This window comes from Strix uralensis, chromosome 4 (genome assembly GCF_047716275.1).
Source record: "Strix uralensis isolate ZFMK-TIS-50842 chromosome 4, bStrUra1, whole genome shotgun sequence".
NCBI lineage: Eukaryota > Metazoa > Chordata > Aves > Strigiformes > Strigidae > Strix > Strix uralensis.
In genome coordinates, this window is record NC_133975.1 from 9,602,332 (window position 1) to 9,622,341 (window position 20,010).

Below are 20,010 nucleotides of genomic sequence, written 5' to 3' on the forward strand. Positions count from 1 at the left end.
CGCATGTAGACTAGCGATATACATGTGTTCTCTGTGATCATAACTGTCATATCTTAATATCAGTGTTCTTTGGTTTCAGGACCCTGCTCCAGCTGTTATTTCATCACCAACATCCAAAGCCTTAATGTTAGTGCATCATACTGTGGTTTTCTGTAGCTGATTGTGGCTGCAAAGTGGAAGTTAGAGAAATATCCTTGGAGTAAAAGCTGATTAATTTTGCACTTAGATATCTGTTTGTTGTAGGTTACAAGTTAATGTAAAACCTGTTTGTCTGGTTTTATTTCTGGGCTGGTTTCTCTCTCAATTTCTTGTTGTTCAAGCTCTTACTCCTTTGATTTAGCAACAACCGCCATGGTTCAAATACTACCTTTTGTGTAAGGTAATTATATCTCTGTTTGATGGACATAGCAGATTACTATCTTGCTGAGGTGAGAGGCATATCATTTAACAAATGTTCTAGTGCTCTGTTGTTGGGTTTTCTTGTTGTTTGGGCATTTCTTGTTAACATAAAGGAAAGCTGCTTAAAACTTTATCTGCAAGTCAGTTTTCAATTGGGAGTAAATGTGATCTGCCCAGCTCTGACATGAATTAGATTTCTGTGGATAACCACTACCTTTTCCAGGCTTTCGAGAAACAGCTGTACTGCTTTCACTTTCCCAAGGTAAAGGAGAGGAAGTGGGATAAGCAGTGGCTCTTTCCTCCCTCCCCTCCTGCCTTTTCATCCTTCCTCCCCCCACTCCTGATATCTCTCCACCTGAGTTTACTTTAAAATCCAGGCCTCTTCTGATAAGGCCTGGTTTAGCAACATTTATGCCAGGGCACTACACTGATAGTGGTCTGACACCACCTCCAAATGTTCTGTGTTATTGGTGATAGGTATCAGATTAGATGTTTGAATCGACACCAAACCCATGGACTCTGATAGTTGCCCACTTGATAGTGCTGCTCACGAGAGTAGCAGTATGCTTCAGTACTAGGTTTTATGGTGGCTGCTTTTTTAGTCATTGTTTTTGTTGGTTCTTGCAATGCTACCACATAGCAATGAGGACTTGTCTACATTTTTCTCACTCAGTGCTTTTTGTTAGAAGTGAAACAGTGCTGTTTGGAGGAGAATGGCAGAGGTTTGCGTCATATATTAATATGAAGTAATCCAAGTCTGATCCCTAGAGCAATCCGGAGTTTCTGTATGGAAAATAGAGAGAGTACATATATCTGCAGCTCTCATGCTGGTAGTCCCAAAGTAGGTCTGTGCTGTCTAACCCTAAGAACAGCTCAGGATGTGATACAGGCACATTTGAGCTTGTTCTGCATAAGCCGATTTGGGCCTACAAGTGGCAGTTTGCCCTTTTGGCATGCCTTCCTGGCATGACTTCCTAACACGGGTGCAGTAGCTCAGAAAAGCAGCAACGCTGTGTCCAGAACAAACCTGGAAGTCCACACACTGCTATACTTGCTAGTTTAGGGATTTCAGCTGTATAAGATACAGAGGATCCAAAAGCTGTACCTTCCACATAGCTTCCTATCCAGTTTTCTTGTAGCCCTCTTTTAGTATTGTATCACAAACTTGGCAGTTCGTTACGCTTTCTGCTCAGTACAGTCTGTAATGACTTTGCAGCAGCTACATGGCAGGCAACTGCAAGTTACTGGAGAAATTCCACTAGTCCTTGTCATGTGTTTATGTTGCCATTTCATCTTCACAGAGAAAAACTGTTCCAGCCAACTCCCTTATATCTGATATCTACATAATGTTATAGTGCCTTTCCCAGTGAATGGCAAAGATTTAGAAACCCAGTAAGGGTAGAACAGAAGCAGTCTGAGGATTATCTGCTGCTTTTTATGCTTCTGTGCTAACTAAATACGGGAAGATGGGGACCACTGAAGGTGGTGATGTTTGCCTTGATGCCTGCATCAGTAGAGATGAGCAGAAACCAACAAGTTCCCTCTGTAAGATTGGAGAGCTGTGCTCATCAGCTGTTTGATTATCCTGTAATAGCTGTTACAGCCAGATCCTGACATGACTTGTTTTAATTTCAAAAAAAGTAAAAAAAAAAAAAAAATAAAGTCAAATACATGTATCTCTTTCTGAAGGAGGACTTGCTTCACTGTTTTTCATTATCACTTATTAGGAATTCCTGGTCAAGTATGATTACTGACCTGTCATAAAATGTGCAGCTAAACTACCATGGGAGTCAGGATCTCTAGTTGTAGGGTAAAATGAACACAACAACTTTTTTAATAGGCTGTTCCTGAGGTATCAGATACTGTCTTCAGGCAAGTGATAACGCAGGCTGTCTGGCTGATGTCACCAGAAACCCAAAGGAGTAGAAGTAACCCTAAAAATCTCTTCTGGGACAAAGAGGAATAATTTCTTATCCTTTTTGGAAGCATTCCTGAGCTACTGTTTTGCGTTAGCCATTAATAAAGGATAATGTTTAGTTAGGCCTTGAGAATTTGGTTGTGGTAAGCAGCTCACAATGTGCAGCAGTAATTGTTACTTCAGAACTTTAAATTGTTTGTTCTTAATGCCTCATTGGAAAAGTATCTTAAAGAACTACTTCTAGGTTAAGAAGCACGAAAAATCATACAATGTCAAGAGTATACTGGTTTGGGGGGAGATTAGAAGCTATGAGTATTCTCAGAGTGGCTACAAAATTAATTACAGAAAGCTTAAGTAATTATTCAAGGCTCTCCATACCAGACTTCCTGTTCTTGTATGTAAAAGTGGCTGAATTAAGTACACTTTCTGCGTAAACTGTCATCTCAGTATGTAATATGTAAATATTTTTTTTTCTCTCTCAATACATTGGTGGAAGAATCCAAATCAAATATGAAATATCTTGAAGAGATGACAAAAATACTATATAAGAATAGCTCTACCAAATTGGATCAAGAAGCCGTTTAATTCAGCACCTCAGCATGGGGGTGAGGTTCAGTGGAGGATGCATAATGGAGAGTGTAGACCTGGCAAATCATGGAGTGATGCTCTCTTTGAATATATTCAGCCTCCAGCAGTTTGTGACTCAGAGGTTTCATATCTAATAGCGGTAGATGGCTAAATTCATGGAAGAAGACCTCAGGTCTTTTTTGAGCCAGTATGAATTTTTTGCATCCATGACATTAAGTAATAGAGCAGCTCTTCTTCCTTTTCAATTTACTTGATTTTCTCATAGTACTATGAATTAAGGGTCATGGACAAACTTCTCTATTACTGATAGTTTTACAGATTTCTCACAAACTGGCTCAGTTTTTAATTGAGTCCTAGTGTGTTGTTCCACATATAGGAGCCATTCCAGAATGTTACTTCTTGTTACCATCCTTTTTCTGAACTGTGATGCCTATTGGGTTCTGCTGTCTTTTTTTTTTTTTTTGAGAATGAGGGACCAGAACAGTGTCAGCAACTGTTGCATTGTTTCGTACTCATCTTTAGTTTGTGCATTACAGGACTTTTTTTATTTCATTTGGGTCTTTTAGGCACTGTGGTGAACATGACAGATCAAATAAAGTGGTGAGCCGTCCATCTTCTGGAAGAACTAACTTCCCTTTATGTCTCGACAGCAGATTGTGTGCTGTAACAGTTGAGAGGTTAATGACACATTTTGGTTTAATTGTTTACCAGACTTATTTTCAGTCGTTGCACTGGTAATGTCATAATTCAAATGAATACTGTCATCTCAGCATCTCCTCTTTACATTGTATTGACCATTACCAGTTAGTGTAGCAGGGAATTTGCTTGTTTTCACTACTTTTCTGCCCAAGATATGGTGAAGTCTTTCTGTTGTTCTGCTCAGTGTTCGGCTTAACCAAAATAATGCATGTCTAACTTTCGTGTTTAGCTGAGAGTTAGATCTACAGTTCAGGGTTATGTTATTTGGATGGATTTACAGGCAGCTCTTGGGAAACTTCAGTGATCTGTACCAGATGTCATTTCGGGCCCTTAAAGCCCCCTTTTGTCAAGAAAGAAAGATACTTTGTAGTAACCCTTAGGCAAAGTAGCAAAAGCAAAATATTTTGTTCTGTCTTGGAACAGTGATATTAGCCTCTGTTACAAGTTTCCTTGTTCTGGAGTGGATTTCAGGGCACACAAACTTTAGAACCTCCAAAAGAGGTCTTTGTTCACAGACACTACTTTTATGTTTGTCTATTACCATGTTTTGTTATCCTCCTATTATAAATAAATAGCTCCAGCTGGGCTAACATTTATATTTCAGCTTTTTGCAAATACCTGAAGTACCTACAGGAGTTGTTCTCTTATGCATCATAAAATGGGCAGTAGCTAAAAGTGTAAGTTGTCAATAATAGGGAATTAATTCCCTTCTCGGAAAGACCGTTCATAAAAATGCTGTACTTTGGAAGCCCAGTGCAAGAGGGAAAACTGGGGCTTGCACAGACCATTGTTAACAAGCTGTGCTGCACTTGTATGAAGAAGTGAATTTAATCTGTGGCCTCAGAGCAGCAACTAGTGCTAGAAAAACGTGGTTTTGTTTCTTTGTTGTTGGTTTGTTTATTTTGGTAAATAAATGTCAACTCTAGTGTATGTTGAGGATGCTTGTGATGTAAAATAATTTGGGATCTTAGTTCTTGTGGAACTGGTAGGACTTTGATCATGTGCTTCATGATGTTTTACTGCAGTGATTGCCCTGTTTTAATATTCATACGGGGTTAGGGCATTTCTGGTTGGGGTTTCCCAGATTTTCTGTACAACTTTATTGCTGAAAATAGGAATGTGCTTCAGCATTGTCAAAGCAAGGTAATGCCTGTCTGCTTAGGTTTTTTGGTTTTTAACCCCCACTTGCTGCTAGGCTGATTAACCACTGATACTGTTTCTTGCATTTCATCTCTAGAAGAGGAGGACCTACTAGGTATATGTAACACAACAACCTGGATGGAAACTTCTTGTGCCTACTTTTAGGTATGGGGATTAATTTTAAAGGTCTAATCTCAAAGGCAAAGTAGTACTTGGACTATGTCAGATTATTAGTTAACTAACAGAGCCCCTTTGTGCCAAATCAGCATTTGTTCTATTTAAGCCTAGACAGCTTCTTTCAGAAGTGTTCTTGTTGCAAAAAAGTGTAGAGATAAGTATATGCCTTCACTAGAAAATGGTGTTCTGTGAATCTAGTTGCCTGTTGGCAGTATTATATGGGCTTGAGTTTTTGTGTTTTCTACCAAGAATATTAGTATTCAGAATATCTACCTGTGCTACCTTGGATGTTTGTGAGCTACCAAGAGGAGGATATCTGTTAAAAAAGTAGGAAAACTCTTTCCTGCTGAACTCTGAATGCTACGGGTAGGGTCCTGATACAGATTCTGATTTGAAAGTATGTGAAACCATTGTACATGCAGATAACAAAATACATATGGATATGGCATTCTGAAAATCTGTAGGTATGCTGAGATGATTTAGTTTTCATTCTGTTATCCTATGTGAAATTCATACGGAAATTATTCAGAAATAACTGTCTCCCGTGCCAAACTTCCTCATGGCTCTACAGTTAGGCTTTTCTAGACTTCTGTAGCATCTCATACCCACGCTGTGTTATATACCCAAATACCGCATCAAAAGTTTAAACTTTTTAAGGTCAGTGAAGGTTAGAGAAGTTGGATGTAGGCAGAAATATTTTTCTAATACTCTGTATAAAAGAAGGTTTCATTCATTCTGATCAAGCCTTATCTAATTTAAATTTCTGAAACATGGAACCTTTCAATAATAAACCAGTAACTTACAATTTAAGAGGTCATCTAAATGCAAATGCAGAAATTCAGTAGAACAGCTGAAAGAAACTGCTCTCCACATTTTTAAGAAAGATGGAGTGTTGGGAAGTGTTCCAGAACTTGCATCTTACTGGATCTATCTGTGAATGATTGAATCTGTTTCTCTTCAACTCTTTACTCTGAAAAAAGGGTTATATCCTAGTTATTAAAATACCGTGTTAAGTTTATTTCTGAAATACTTGCTCACATAGTGTTTGTGTAAAGGAAGAATGCTGATTTGGATAGACAGATTTGTTTTTAAATGTAAAAACATCTTTAAAAAAATTCTCATCTGCTGGAGACTTGCTAATCAGGGAACCAAAGCCAGAAAAAATAATTTAGTTGAAACCAGGAATTTAGTGGTTGATTTGAAATATAAATTTGAGCTTTTATCTTGTCCTAAAATCCATAATGGACATTATTTATCCATGTCTAAACTTAAATGGATTTTTATTGTCTTCTGCTTGCTTTCCCTCTTGGAGGGGAGGATCCTACATGGTGATATTCAACATGCTGTCCACAAACTGATTTAGATGAGTGTATGGAAAGAAATGGAGGAAACAAACCTATTGCTCAAAACTTCTATTTGTTTTCAAAGAGCCTCAGCCAGCACAGAAAATTTTTCAGGGGATCTACAAGTTGAGCAGTGATTTTCTTTATCCTTTTGGTCCTCTTGTTTTATAGCTTAACCATCTAAGTACATTGAAGAAGAATAAGTCCTGATGGTGACGGGAAGATTCAAACTTAGTGTCTTCTGCAAATGTACTTCTTCAGACTGCCAAATTTGACCCCCTTTTAGTAATAGAAGTAGTAAGTGGTTAGTAGTAGAAGAAAAGATAACCTGAAGAAATATATTTAATGTAATTGCTCTTGAAATTGAATTTGGAAGGTTTTAGTTAAATCTCTGGCTTGTTTTTCAAATTTCTATTTATTTTGTACCTAACAAACCAATGCCCAGTATAGTTTATTCCTTTTTTTAGTTTTGATCTGGACTTTTCATGTCCTCTACCCCTCAGTTACTGCACAATATAATGCATGTTTTACAAGGCTGTTGCAGATTTAATTGTGCAGAGGTTGATGCAGTGGCCTTTTGAGGGCTGCAGACTTTGCTCTACTGAAGTGTCTCTTTCTGTTTTACTGAAGATGGAATACAAAACTTTTCCAACTCATTGCTTCTTTTGTAGGAATAATTCAGCATTTTCTCTTAATCTTCTTGCAGGGGTCTGGTTTACTCTTTAGTCTTCTGCATGAAACATTCTCTCTCTAGGCAGTGGTTTGCTGAATATGCAATTACACGGCATTCTTCCATTAAGTAATAAACAGAATATAAAAAGACAAAGTGGAAAAACTTACTTTTATTCTTAATACATTCAGTTACTTGTGGTTTACTATCTATACTGCCCTACATCCCAGAAGGTGGAGCTATTTGGATAAACATAGGACCTCTAAGGACTTGTCCTCAGGGATAAACAGATTTACTATTACGTGTGAATTATAATTAAAAAAAAAAAAAAAAAAAAAGGCTAAGGCAGTTATGTTTGAGGACACTGTATTTTTATAGACAGAATCATTTAGACTGAGCACTGGCCATTTCTTAACAGACTTAAGTTGACATCCTTTTCATTTGAAGCAATACGGTATATTGAGGATTTTGCATAGATTTTAATGAGCTGTGGTTGTAATTTTTTGGTTTGAAGTGATTTGACTTCATGAGATTTTTGTCCTCAATCACAGTGAGAAGAAACCATTTCTCTGTCCTGAATGACAGGACATCACTCATTAGGAAAGTAGCTGCATCCCTCCATTCCTTTGCCTGAAGTCTTTTGTCAAATGAAATTCTGGAATTTTTCAGGAAGCAAGAGCTTTCCTCAGAACATAATTGTGATGGTGGTTTTTCAAGGAAGAAACATTTGGAATCGTTGTCCTATTATGTAGCTTGTTTGTTTGCTTGTTTATAGTGTCCTTAATCATTGGTGAATTCAAGTGACACAACAACATTACAAAAATAATCTTTTTTATTCTGTTGCTCCCTTTTCCCCCAGACAAACCTACCACCTCTCCTGAACCTCTGAAAGGAATGAAGTTCGTTCTACAGCCAATTCCTTAGTTCAGTATCTTTCCTGATAGCGAGGCAAGAGAAGACAAAACATTTTTACTTTCATTTTTATTGTATAAGTCCTTGTAGAAAATCAGGAGTATTAGTGGATGAAACACATCACAAGTAGATAGCAGGACCAGAAAAATAAGTGATTTTGGTCAGCAAGCAATGTTATCTTTTCCATAGTAAAGAAACACGTTTGACATAGTAAAGAAACAAGTTAGTGTGTTCTAACTTTGATTCAAAGTACATTTTAATTGCATATATTCTGTTTAGGGACCTTGATTATTTTCTTTTCATTTCTTTGTAATTCTAGTAGATTGTTTTTTATTCTGGAGTGCAAGCGGACCTCCAGCAATCTGTGTTTGTAGCCTGGCCTTCTATTATAGTGCAGTCCAGTGGAAGTTCTTTGATACAGGCTGGAACTGAATTGAGAATGAAAACAAAGGGAGATACCAGATATCTGCACATTGTCCCATATGTACTTCCCTGTTATGTTACACAGAGGAGAGCATTTACTGTCTTCACTTGTCTTAATTGTTTTTTGGGGTTTTTTTGTCCAGTGCTAAGTTCTGCTGGTGTATTCTTCACCAATTCTCAAGGTTGTTCTTTGTCTAATCCCTTTTTGACAACTTACAGTTAGATGAAGTTTTTAATGTTTTCTGTAGCTTTCCAAGTTTGTATACTGAAATAGTAGCTTTTTCATGCTTAAGTTAATTTGCAATAAATTTCAGGGGCTGTAATTCCTTGCACATGTATGCACACGTGCATATATACACAAAATAGATAATATTAGTATCTCTACCACTGATCACTTTAAAAGGAATAAAGTTATCTCAGTCTGACACCACCTAGTAAGCCTTCTGGGTGTGTTGTTTTGTTTTTGGTTTTGGTTTTTTTTTTTAAATTACCTTTGTCCCTTGTTTACTAAACATTCACCATGGTGTTTTCATAACAGAGTCTACAAACAAATCCAAAGCTCTCAGTACACTGAAGATGCACTTAAATGCATTTTTCTTTGGTCTTTTTAAGATAGTTTTAGGGTTTGAAATTATTCATCATTCATGGTGTGTTCTTGTCTCATCATATTCATTAGTCAGACTGGAACAAAATGGAAGCTGATTTGGATTCTTTTGATCAGATGTAGGCAAAGTTAACTAAATACCAATGTTTTCTAAGGCCAAGGCACTTCTTTGGGCTGGTAGAATGCTGACAGCAGTGTCATAAATTCTTGTCAATCTGCCTGTCACTCATCACTGAGTGCTGAGAGAAATGACAAACAAATCTGTGAAATGTTAAGGGAGGAGGAAAGGCATGTTAAATTTTATTTTCTTTTTTGATTCTACTCAGCCTATTGCAGCTGCTGGCCCAGATGAGTTTTCAAGGATGCTGGTAGTCTTCAAGACATAATTTCTCACAGAAAAAAATCAGTTGCAATAAGGGAATTACTCCATTCCACACTCCATGCCCCCTAGACAAAATAAATGTAACATCCATCTAGCTGCCTCTCAGAGCAAGTCTTAAGGATACTAATCCAGAAAGTCAGGAATTTCGATGTCAGCCATACTGAGTAGTGCAGAGCCTGTCAAATGGCCTGGGTATTCAGTGTTAGGACTGGTCTGTGTGGGAATCATCACCTGCTTACCTAGGCTTTGACTGCCTGTTTATGTAACCTCTCTGCAGTCTCGTGTTTGAAAGGGGGAAAAAAAACCCCTGGAATTCCTTCCCAAAGTAGAAAAGAAATACGATCACAAGCTGTTTCCTTCTTCTGTTTAGCATAACTGGTTTAAAGTTTGGGGCTAAGGTGATTGAGGTGGTAGTTATCTCAGAGGCTGCAGAGTTTGCCTGTAATTAAGGAAGGAGAGGGAGGGGAAATTCTGTGACTAAATGTATATGTGTTTACCTCTGTCAAAACTGCAGTAAAAGGTAATGGGATGGGGCATACGCAGAGCAGTCCAGACTTCCTTATTAATGATGGCAAGCAAGGACTGTTCTGTTCTGTGCTCCTCTGCAGCACAGAAAGCCTGACAGGCCTGACTTTGTTGACGTTTATGGGTAGGAGATCTAGTTAGAAATGAGAACAATGTCAAGAAATGAAAAGTTGTCAAAAAGGCACAAAGAGTGAAAAATTGAGGGGAAGGTATTTTAAAATAGTTTGATTTTGTGTGACCTTCCCTCGCTTTACAGTTGTGCTCTAAACCAGGAGTCTCACATCTTAATTTGCTTGCATTAAGTATCATTACAGAAAGAATTGAATCAGCTATTGGAGGAGGAGGTGTTCCCTGTCTTCTGATGCATTCACCCAGACCACCAAAAATGCACTTCCAGTCCTGCCTCTCCATCTTCCACAGCCCTGTTCTGTCTGACTACATACCCATTATTAGGAATCAAAATTTGCCTAAACAATTCCTGTTTTCTTCTGGAGAAAAAAAACCTGCAAGCCAAATTACATTTTTCTATACCCCTTTGCAATTTGAACAGTGATTTCCTATTCTTAAAAATTGCGGAGTACCAGTGTCTTATAAAGAAGCTCCAGCTCTCTCAGCTATGAGAACACAGTTGCCATCAGGGGACTGTGTGGCAAATTTGTTTAGAAATGCTCTCTTCCTCCTATCCCATCCTATCCCATCAATAATTAAAAACCCCAAGCTGGATCCTGAACTAAAATCTATGCATATGACTGCCTTCTAGTATCTAGTGTCTTCTGATGTTTTTAAACAATTTAAATACTTAAGCATTCAGTACCATGGTGGCAGTTTGCAAAAATGTTTTTGAGAGGAAGTATTGAAGAGACTGTTGATGTCCTACAGCTGCTTGTCTCACGAGTACGTGCCAGGAATTTCACCTCACTGTTTACTGTTGATATACCTGTTGCATAGATCAGAGTAATTCCCCAAATGAGAAAATCGAACTAAACCAGAATGATGTGGGAAAGTGAGATGGAAGTAAGCAAGTTCATGGTGATATTTTCTATAGGTTTGTAAATAACCTCCTATGAGAGCTGTTAAAAGAATTATGTATACAGAATTCTGTGCTGTATTTTGCCATTCTTTGAAAGTGTGCACATTTTATCAATAAAAGAAGACATAAAGACAGCAAGCATGGTATAGATAAACCTTGCAGGTTTTATCAGAGCCTGTAATTTTCAAGGTTTTTATCATGATCCAGTATAGTAAAAGAATTCAGGGTATTTTTAAGATTTGTGAAGTGCTTGTGAACTGTGATAGTGTATTGAAATGTGATATTCACCCTGTACTGACACCCCTTTTAGATTATTCTGCAATAAGAAGCACTGCCAGAGTCTTATTATTCCAGCCAGCTCCCTCAGACTAGTCGTAAATCTTTGCAGTTTACAGGGACTTGTAAATTAAAAATGAGATTCAGAATCCTGAGTAACTTTTAAATTTCTGAAAAGTTAACTCATTGAAAAATGTTTTCATCCCACCTATTTAGTTTAAATGCTGGAGTTGGTTTGTGTGTGTTAGGATTAATGTTTTTCCGGATCTGTTCTTAGCATATGTACTTCTTAATTTGTAGCTTTTAAGCATAACTTTTCATGTCATGTTTAACTGCTAGAAGGAGCATTTGATTTTTCACATCTGCTTGGAATATTTTAGGTCTATTGAGAGTGCTGGACTCAAGGCAAACTCAGCAGGAGGGGTTTTCTGAGAGTCTTGCAGAATCCTTAGAGAGCCAAAAACCTTGAGACATGGGAACATGGCTCTAGCTGGCGGCACATGAACCAAGTCTGAATTCATCAGAAAAGCTGAATCACTGCATGAGTAACTGTCCCTAACAATCAGATGACGTAGCATCATGTGTGTTTACTAGGCATAGCTTTAAAAGCTTTGAGGAAAGGAATTTCTGAGTACATCAAGCTTTAGATTTTTTGATTGGATGTACTTCTGCATTTGAGTTGCAAAAAAATATATACTGTTGCAGCACATCAAAGATTTTTGTTGATTGTGTTTGGAAAATAATGTGTAAATAGTTATGGTAAGTATGCTCTGGATCTGTACAAGGTAACCTGATCTACTCTGATTTCAACATAATGCTCCAAATACTTGTTTCCACATCGTAGATTTCTGGTTTCTTAACAGTGTTCTTTCTTTCCTCTTGCCACTTTTAATTAATTAAAACAGAATTTTGCTCCAGCTCTAACATTAAATCCACTGAAAGCCTGAAGCTCGTGTCCGCTTTCTGTATGTTGAGCTGGTACTATGCAAGATGAACAATATATACATGTTGCACATAAATTTAATACTAGAAAAATGAAGAAGTAAATTAAAATTGTGTATTTTTTTTACAGATAAGTGTAACGAGATGTTCTGTGCTTTCTTACATGCAGAGTTAGTGCTTACCTAGATAAAGGTGTTCATTATTTATGTCAAATAGAACAGATGAAGCCAAAAAGACAAAATGTAATTCACTTCATTCAATGTTTTTAGTTGGTGAATAAACGTCTGTGTTGCTGAACTTTGTTACAATGCAGGAAAAATGTGTGTCTATCACAGGGGAACACAAAACTCTATTGTAGTTAAATCTGTCCCTTGAAGTAGAAATAGTTCTGTAATTGTTTTCCAATAGCTAAAATAGCTTCAGAGCACCAGCTGAGCACTCACAAACTTTTACTGCTAGAACTGGGGGAAAAAAAAAAAAAAAATCTTGCGAAAGGGTGTGGGCAAAGGTTCATGTCACAAATCTCAGTATGTAAAAAGACAGCTGAAAGATGCAGAGTTTGCGGGTTTTTATGTAGTTTCTATTCAGACAGAAAGATTGTTTCAGTCTATTCCAGTTTGGGATTTTTAAAAATCTAAGACATTTGTGTGTCTAGCACTTAACTTGGTTAATAATATTCAGTACAGAGGGAGGTTGGCTCTTCCACATACAGTGCTCAGTTAATGTGTTTGAAATTAAAGTAAGCCTTCCTGATGGTCTCTCAGCAGTTATTCGAAAAGATAAAGGCGAACCACGGATTACTTGCCAATATTTCTAACTAAAAACAAAAACATAAATGGAACTTGGAACTTCTTTGCTGTGAGAGAACAAAAAGTTATGACTTAAAATTTTTATTACACATGAAATATAATTGTTGTTTGTTAGCAAACATGATAGCTCTTCATTCTGGGGAACTATTTATTTTCCTCCTTCCATTACTACTCTGTGTTTTTACATATAGAGAGAATGTTTAAAGAGAATATAAACTGTAGTTTGATGTTTGTGTGCTATTTAGTAATTGTAGTGCATATCTGAAGAAATATGGTAATAGGGTTTTTTCTTTTTTTTATGTTTTAAGGCTCCCGCTAAGAGAGATCCAACTCAAAGTACCATCAAAGAAGACAAAGTCCATCTGTTGAAGTATAATATAGGAGATCTAGTGTGGTCAAAAGTGTCTGGTTTTCCGTGGTGGCCATGTATGGTTTCTGCTGATCCTGTTCTCCATTCCTACACTAAACTAAAAGGTATGTCAGTGATGCTACAAACATCCAGATTGCTTCAGGTATATATAAACATTATTTGGGGAAAATTCTGTTCTTCATTGTATCTACTCAGTTGTATCAGTAACTGGATCATCTCCTTGTCGCAAGAGGAATCTTAAAATCATGTAAACACTATTCTTGAGCATATAGCAGATGGAGTTTTTTTCCCCACCGTGTCTTTTTAACTCTGAACATTCTCCAAAAGATATCAAATTTGTGATATATGAAACTGTGGAGTCTTATTAAAAAAATTATCTGATGATACTTTCAATTGTTTTTATGGAGATGCTTGGAGAAGTGGTATAGGCTAAAAATTTTATTGAAAGCTAATGGTAATTAAATACTCTTGGTGATTATGCTTTACTAAAAGCAGTCTGTAATTCAGGCAGCTAAATTTTCTGTGATTCATAGAATCAATACTGTTATCTACAAACAACATCAGTTAATTTGAAGTGCAGGAACTACCAAGTGTTAATGAAATTTTTAAGTAGGAATCCTGTACGATTTCTTATCTAATTTGCAGCTTTGTTTTCTGTTCTGATACCTGAAGCTTTTGAGGCTTATCTGTGCTGGCTGTAGAATGATAAAGTAATACAGGTTGGAAAGGAACTCTACAAGTTAGAGCAGGTTGCTTAGGGCCTTGTCCAGTCAAATATTTAATGTCTTCAAGGTTGGAGACTTTACAGTTTTCCTGGGCAAATTGTTCCAGTGACTGGCAGCCATTATGGCAAGAAGACTTCTCCCTTTATCTAGTTGAAATTTCCTTTATTTCAACCTATGTCCATTGCCTTTTATATTAGCACTGTGTGAATCACATTGATTAGGCACAATTTGCTCTGGGTGAGTCTGTGCTGGCTATTCCCAGACACCTTCTTGTCGTTCATGTGCTTGGACATGTCTTTTAGGAGAATTTCCCCCATAATCTTGTAGTCATTGAGAGTAAACTCGTCAGCTTAGCTTGTAGTTCCCCAGATTGTTCTTGTTTTTCTTGAAGATAGGTGCAATGTTTGTTTTTTTCCAGTCATTGGTTCTCTCCCCTGATGGTTGTAACCTTTCAAAAACTACAGAGATCACCCTTGTAATCACATTGGCCAACACCTTCAGCTCCTCTGAGGCATCTCATCTGGTCCATAATCCAGATGTGTCCAATCCATAATCCATAGGTGTCCAATTTGATGAAGTGCTCCCTGACTTTTTCTTAATACGCTGTGGGTAGTGCCTCAAGTCTTGCATCCTTTATCACTAGCCTAAGGGACCTGAAGGCTTGGGGGCAGGTGTTAAGTTTAAAAAAACCAAGGAACCAACCAAAGCCCTGAGACAGAGAAGGTATAGAGTAAGCCAGGCTGTGTCCTTTGTCACTCAGTCTGCTGCCCCTGTGAGCATTCCTTAGCCTTCCTTTTGCTACAGTTGTATTTACAGAAAATCATCTTGCTGCACATTGCATCCCTCATTAGTTTTAACTCCAGCTGAGGACTGTAAACTATTTTTTACTATGTTTATGCCATACTGTACTGAAAGTTTAGAAAACCTGAAAACAGAATCCAGAAAACTTGCAGATTAAGGAGAAAAGCAAGATGTTAATAGGAATATCAAACCAAAGTAGGAGCACGTAACTTTATTTTGATATTTATGCTTCTGAGTACTTTAATGTATTCTACTAGATCAAGCAAAAGTATTGGCTTCTGTTGTTATGAACAGAGTAGGGCATTTATTTGTCACTAGAGGTTTCAGTGACTTTGAATGTATTTCCAAGACTGGGAAAGGAGTGTTTCTGTGGTTTTGATTTTGTGTAGTTTTCGAGGGTCGCATTGAGAACTTGGAAAATGGACTAGAACATACATCTAAAATTTGCATTGGAATTACACAAATTTCCAATGTGGAGGGACTGTTAACATGTAGGATTGGCAATCAGAATAATCTTGACACTTGCGAGGTGTGATCTGAAAAAAAATGCAGTTCAGTAGGAGTAAGTGTTGAATTTTTACAGTGGTAGGTGATTAAGCTGGGAAATGAGTGGAAGGCTGCAGTTTTGCAGAAAGGAGTCTGAGAGTCATAATAACCCATTGTAGTTTTCTCTACAGAAAGACCAAAATCACACTGACGTAAATTAATAGTGCTACTTATAAAAAGCATGAAGTAGATCCTTTGCTTTTCTGATGGTAGCGTGACCTCAGCAGGAGTACTTTGTTCATTTTATCCTGTTTGGACCATCTCATTTCAAGAAACAGACCAAACTGAGAAGGTTCTGAGGACAGCATGAACAGAAATCTAGGAGTCTACCTGCACGGGCAGACTGAAGGAACTGGGGCTGTTTAATCTAGCAAGGGGTAGCTAATGGAGAACCCAGTAACTCACCTTAAATAACTTTTAATTTACATACAAAGAAGAAAAGGCACAAACTCTTCTTACTCTGGAAAGGAGAGCTTACTAGCAATGAATATTTAGACTACATATTAAGAAGAACTTAGAAGGGATAAAGATAGTGAAGCATTGGGATGGATTGCCTGGGGCGAAGGTGTGATCTCATTCATAGGAGGTTTTTAAGAATGAATTGAATGAGGATCTCTAGGATTATAGCTAGACAGTGTTGGTTGTAAACTAAATGGCTTCTTAAGAACTCTTTCAAGCATTCATACAATTGCTAGAATGGTTATATTATAGACAAATTTTTCTTGTAGCAATCTTTCAGAGTTTTGATCAGGCAGTCCCTGTGATTTTAGTCTTTGGATTATTAGGTCTGTTATGAGACAAAGAGCTGGATTTTGAAAGAAACAAAGCTGTTTATTTGTCCCTAACTGAATTACTCTGTTTCTTGATAGGAGCAAGGTCTATGCCTCATTATCAAGAATCTCTGTGCTAGTTTTTTATACGAAACTATAGAAATAGGTATAGCAAAAACTAATGTCATATGTCTGAATACAACCTGTGAAGTACTAACAGAAAGAAGGGCCCACATACTTTGAAATGTTAACTTCCATCTCTTTGAGGTAATATGGATGATGGTCACTTCTGATATTTGTTCTGGAGTTGGCTTGGGGTCTGCCTTTTCCTTCAGGAGGTTTACCTAGGTCTGGGTAGCCATCATAACTGATAAATGCACACTGATGTGCGTATTGCCATCAGCATGTATTTCCAGTCTTGTATTATGTTCCACCTGCTGTTTACTATTGAGGCACTACCCAAAGTATCCTGCTCCAAACAGAAGAGTTCTTTTATCTGGGAGTTGTAGAAATACTCAGTTAGGTCTCTCATTTTTAGGATTAGGGTGTGTTTATAACGATCTGAATTTCTGCATGCTGATACTTGATTTCATCATTCCAGCTGATTAGGCTTGAGAAAAGTTTGTAACTTTAAACTTGCAGGATGTACAATTTCATGTAAGGCAGCCTATACTGAGTCAAAATTCATCTCATTCACTATCCTGTCTCTAACTGTGGTCAACCACAGATGCTAGGATACAGAAACAGACAAGTAATAGTGGTGGGTCCCCAGAACACTCTCCCAAACCTTCAATAACTAGTCATTCCAGGATTGTGTGAGCCAAAAATTATGTCTTTATATATAACAACCTTTAATGAATTCCATTATTTTATCCAAGAGCATTGATATAAATTTAGCCCACAAAAGATATCTGATGATTCACAAATAGGTTCAATGATTCTAGTGGTAGGCACTATAATCTAGACTCCTTAATTATGCAGTTACAGCTGTCCAGCATTATATTGTAAAAGGAATAGAGTGCCTGTGTCTGCTTAGAACTGGGCTGTTAGCTGCTCAGAGGCAGATCTTTACAGGTGGTTGTAAATGTAGTCTGTGGCAGCTCTCTGTCTGCAGCTAGGACATCCTGCTAAAATACAAAAATTATCCTTTATTTCATCATAGACAGATTAAGTCAACAGAGCTCAGTAGTCCCTAGTTAAACAACATTTTCTTGATGAGTACAAAATAATTACTGTGCAAGAAAATTGTTCCTGACTGTGCATTACGGGAACATGTATTAAGACTACCAGATTGGATGTTTGATACGTACAGTCTCAAGACTTTTCCCTATGCCATTCCTCTAGGTTCTCATAATTGATCACAAATGAGTCGTTATTGTTCTTGTAGCTCTCGTGTGGTTTTTACATATATATATATATAAAAATGTATGCACATACCATTAATTAGGTTGATTTCATATTATCATTCCAGATGCCACATCTTGAGATCAAGCCCCTTTAAAAATAACTTTTGACTGAGTAATTACAAGTTCTTTCTGAGCCTGGAAACCCCAGTAATAATAGTGCATGAAGCAAACAACTAGATGTATTTGCTGATTAAGGTAGAAGACATGCAGTGTATGAATAACCTAGCAAAATCTAGACCTAGTTTGAAGATATCTGTAATGGAGGACTGTGGCTGTTATTTGTTCTTAGTTTAGACATCCCTACCTGATTTCCTCTTCCTCCCAGACTACATGTTAGACATACTAGTGTGGTGACACCTTGAAGAACCATAGATACTGTAGCGGGGGTAACTGATCCTTTTCTAGCAGGATTGAATTTACAAACACAAAAGTGTAGGTCATCACAGTTAAAATCTTTTCTATTTGTAAATGGGACCCTGATTTGAACAACAACTTGGACAAGAGATCTTCAAGTCTTAATGAAGGAGATGCTAGAGAATGTCTTAAGTCTGATTCTCTTACCTCTGCCTTTTAGAAGTTCATTGTTAACTGTGAACTGTGGTAAATTCTGAAGGTGGTGCTTCCCCATTCACTGTAGAATAGCTGAGATCTTTAGAAGGGGAAGGTTGTATGCCTACATGTTGTTACAGTGATACAGTATTCCTCTTTACAATCTTAGAAGAATGAATGTTTCTTTTCAAGGTTTCAGAATTGTTCTCTTATCTTTCCTCTCTCCCTTCCAGCGCCCAAATCCTTTTCATTTCTTGCTTTGATTCATTAAAAGCTTGGTTAAGATGATGTTGTGATTGCAAGTGTTAAAACTAGCTGAAGTATGTGTTTCTGTTCAAGAATATTAAAAGTTTATGCCAATCGGAGATGAGGCCGAGTGTGTGGGCTATCCAAGCTTTGGAAACTTTTTCAAATGTAGCATTTTCCAAAACTAGACATAAGTTAATATGGGTGGAAAGCACTGACAGATGATTGTAACCTTAAGTTAATTAAGCAAAGCATATTCTTGTTTGGAATTAAACAACTGGGCTTTTGTGTCAAACTTCATAGATTATAGCTCAGACACTTCAAGCCAGTTAAGTGGGTTTTTAAAAGGTTAACCAGTTGTACTGTGCTTTTGTCATGGTAACTATAACAGCTTACAAAAGACTTCAAGTCTGAAAGTGCTGAGAACAACTTAAGTTGTATCTTAAATACATTCATTTTTAATTTTCAGGACAGAAAAAAAGTTTTCGTCAATATCATGTTCAGTTTTTTGGAGATGCCCCAGAGCGAGCCTGGATATTTGAGAAGAGCCTTGTGCCCTTCAAAGAAAAAGACCAGTTTGAACAATTATGCCAGGAAAGTGCAAAACAGGCCCTCACTAAAGCAGAGAAAATAAAGGTAAGAGGCTACCAAGTCAGACAAGATTTGCAGCTTTTTATTTTACTGTTACAGGTATGTACAGATATAAATAGATATTCTGGAAGGCTTTAAAGACAGCTTGTTTTACAGAGACTTGTAGTCTTTTGTTTCACTTACTAGATGCAAAGAATGGGATGATTTACCAGTTTGTTACCTATTAAAAATCAGTGCTCTTCTGCTTTGTCATTGATTCATGCATGGTATCAGTACTATCAAATACAATTCCATTTGAATGTCTGAATTATAATTATACATTACACTTAGTCTCTTGGAATTGTTTCGTGTTAACGTTGGCATTTTGAAATCAGAAGTGGGCAAATTTCTCACGCTGTCATCTTCTCTTGCAGATGTTAAAGCCTGTTTCAGGGAAGCTGCGGCCACAGTGGGAGATGGGTGTTAAGCAAGCAAGTGAAGCAGTAGGCATGACAGTGGAAGAACGGAAGGCCAAGTACACCTTCATCTATGTTAGGGACAGACCTCATCTTAATCCTCGAGTGGCAAAGGAAGTTGGCATTGCTGTGGAACCATTAGAGGAGATAGATGAGTCATCTTACTCAAATGAAGAAACCACTCAAAATCTGAAATTGATGAAAGAGTCTGGCATTCCTAACAAGAGGAGGAGAAGGACATCAAAACTATCTGCCACTGATGATATGCAAGAATGCAGTCAGTCGGGGACTAAGAATACTACTCCTCAAAAGTCATCTGAACAGGCAGAATCCAAAAGAGGGATAGGCTCCCCTCTCAATAGAAAGAAAACTCCAGCATCTACTCCACGAAGCAGAAAGGGCGATGCAGTATCTCAGTTTTTGGTCTTTTGTCAGAAGCACAGAGATGAGGTTAGTCTCTTTTAGCTGTTATTGTTGCTGAGTGCCTCTTCTCATTTCTGTACTGAAAGAAACTTCTTTACTTTAGTTGACAAAAACTAGTTGTTACTGTAGAACCCATAGTACTCTGGGCTTGATAAGGTATGCCTGCATCAAATCTTAGTCTAGACAGGAACGGAGAAAGAAGGGCATGTAGGTGAGCAATATAAACAAGATAGTGATAATGCCATCGTACTTCAAGCATAACTTGTGTTAATATCTTCCTACATAATCCAA

At 37.4% G+C, this 20,010-nt stretch overlaps 1 protein-coding gene across 6 annotated transcripts in view; it reads left to right on the forward strand.

The window, feature by feature from the left end:
* The window catches only part of NSD2 (nuclear receptor binding SET domain protein 2), a 75,668-nt gene that overhangs the window by 17,126 nt on the left and 38,532 nt on the right, over positions 1–20,010 (forward strand). For all 6 annotated transcript variants that reach the window (XR_012628619.1, XM_074865580.1, XM_074865585.1 and 3 more), the window contains 3 exons: positions 13,146–13,311; positions 18,720–18,886; positions 19,255–19,746. Coding sequence is in view for 5 of the 6 variants with exons in the window: in XM_074865580.1 (XP_074721681.1) it covers positions 13,146–13,311; positions 18,720–18,886; positions 19,255–19,746 (825 nt within the window). In the remaining variant the exon portion in view is untranslated. The remainder of the gene's footprint in view (positions 1–13,145; positions 13,312–18,719; positions 18,887–19,254; positions 19,747–20,010) is intronic.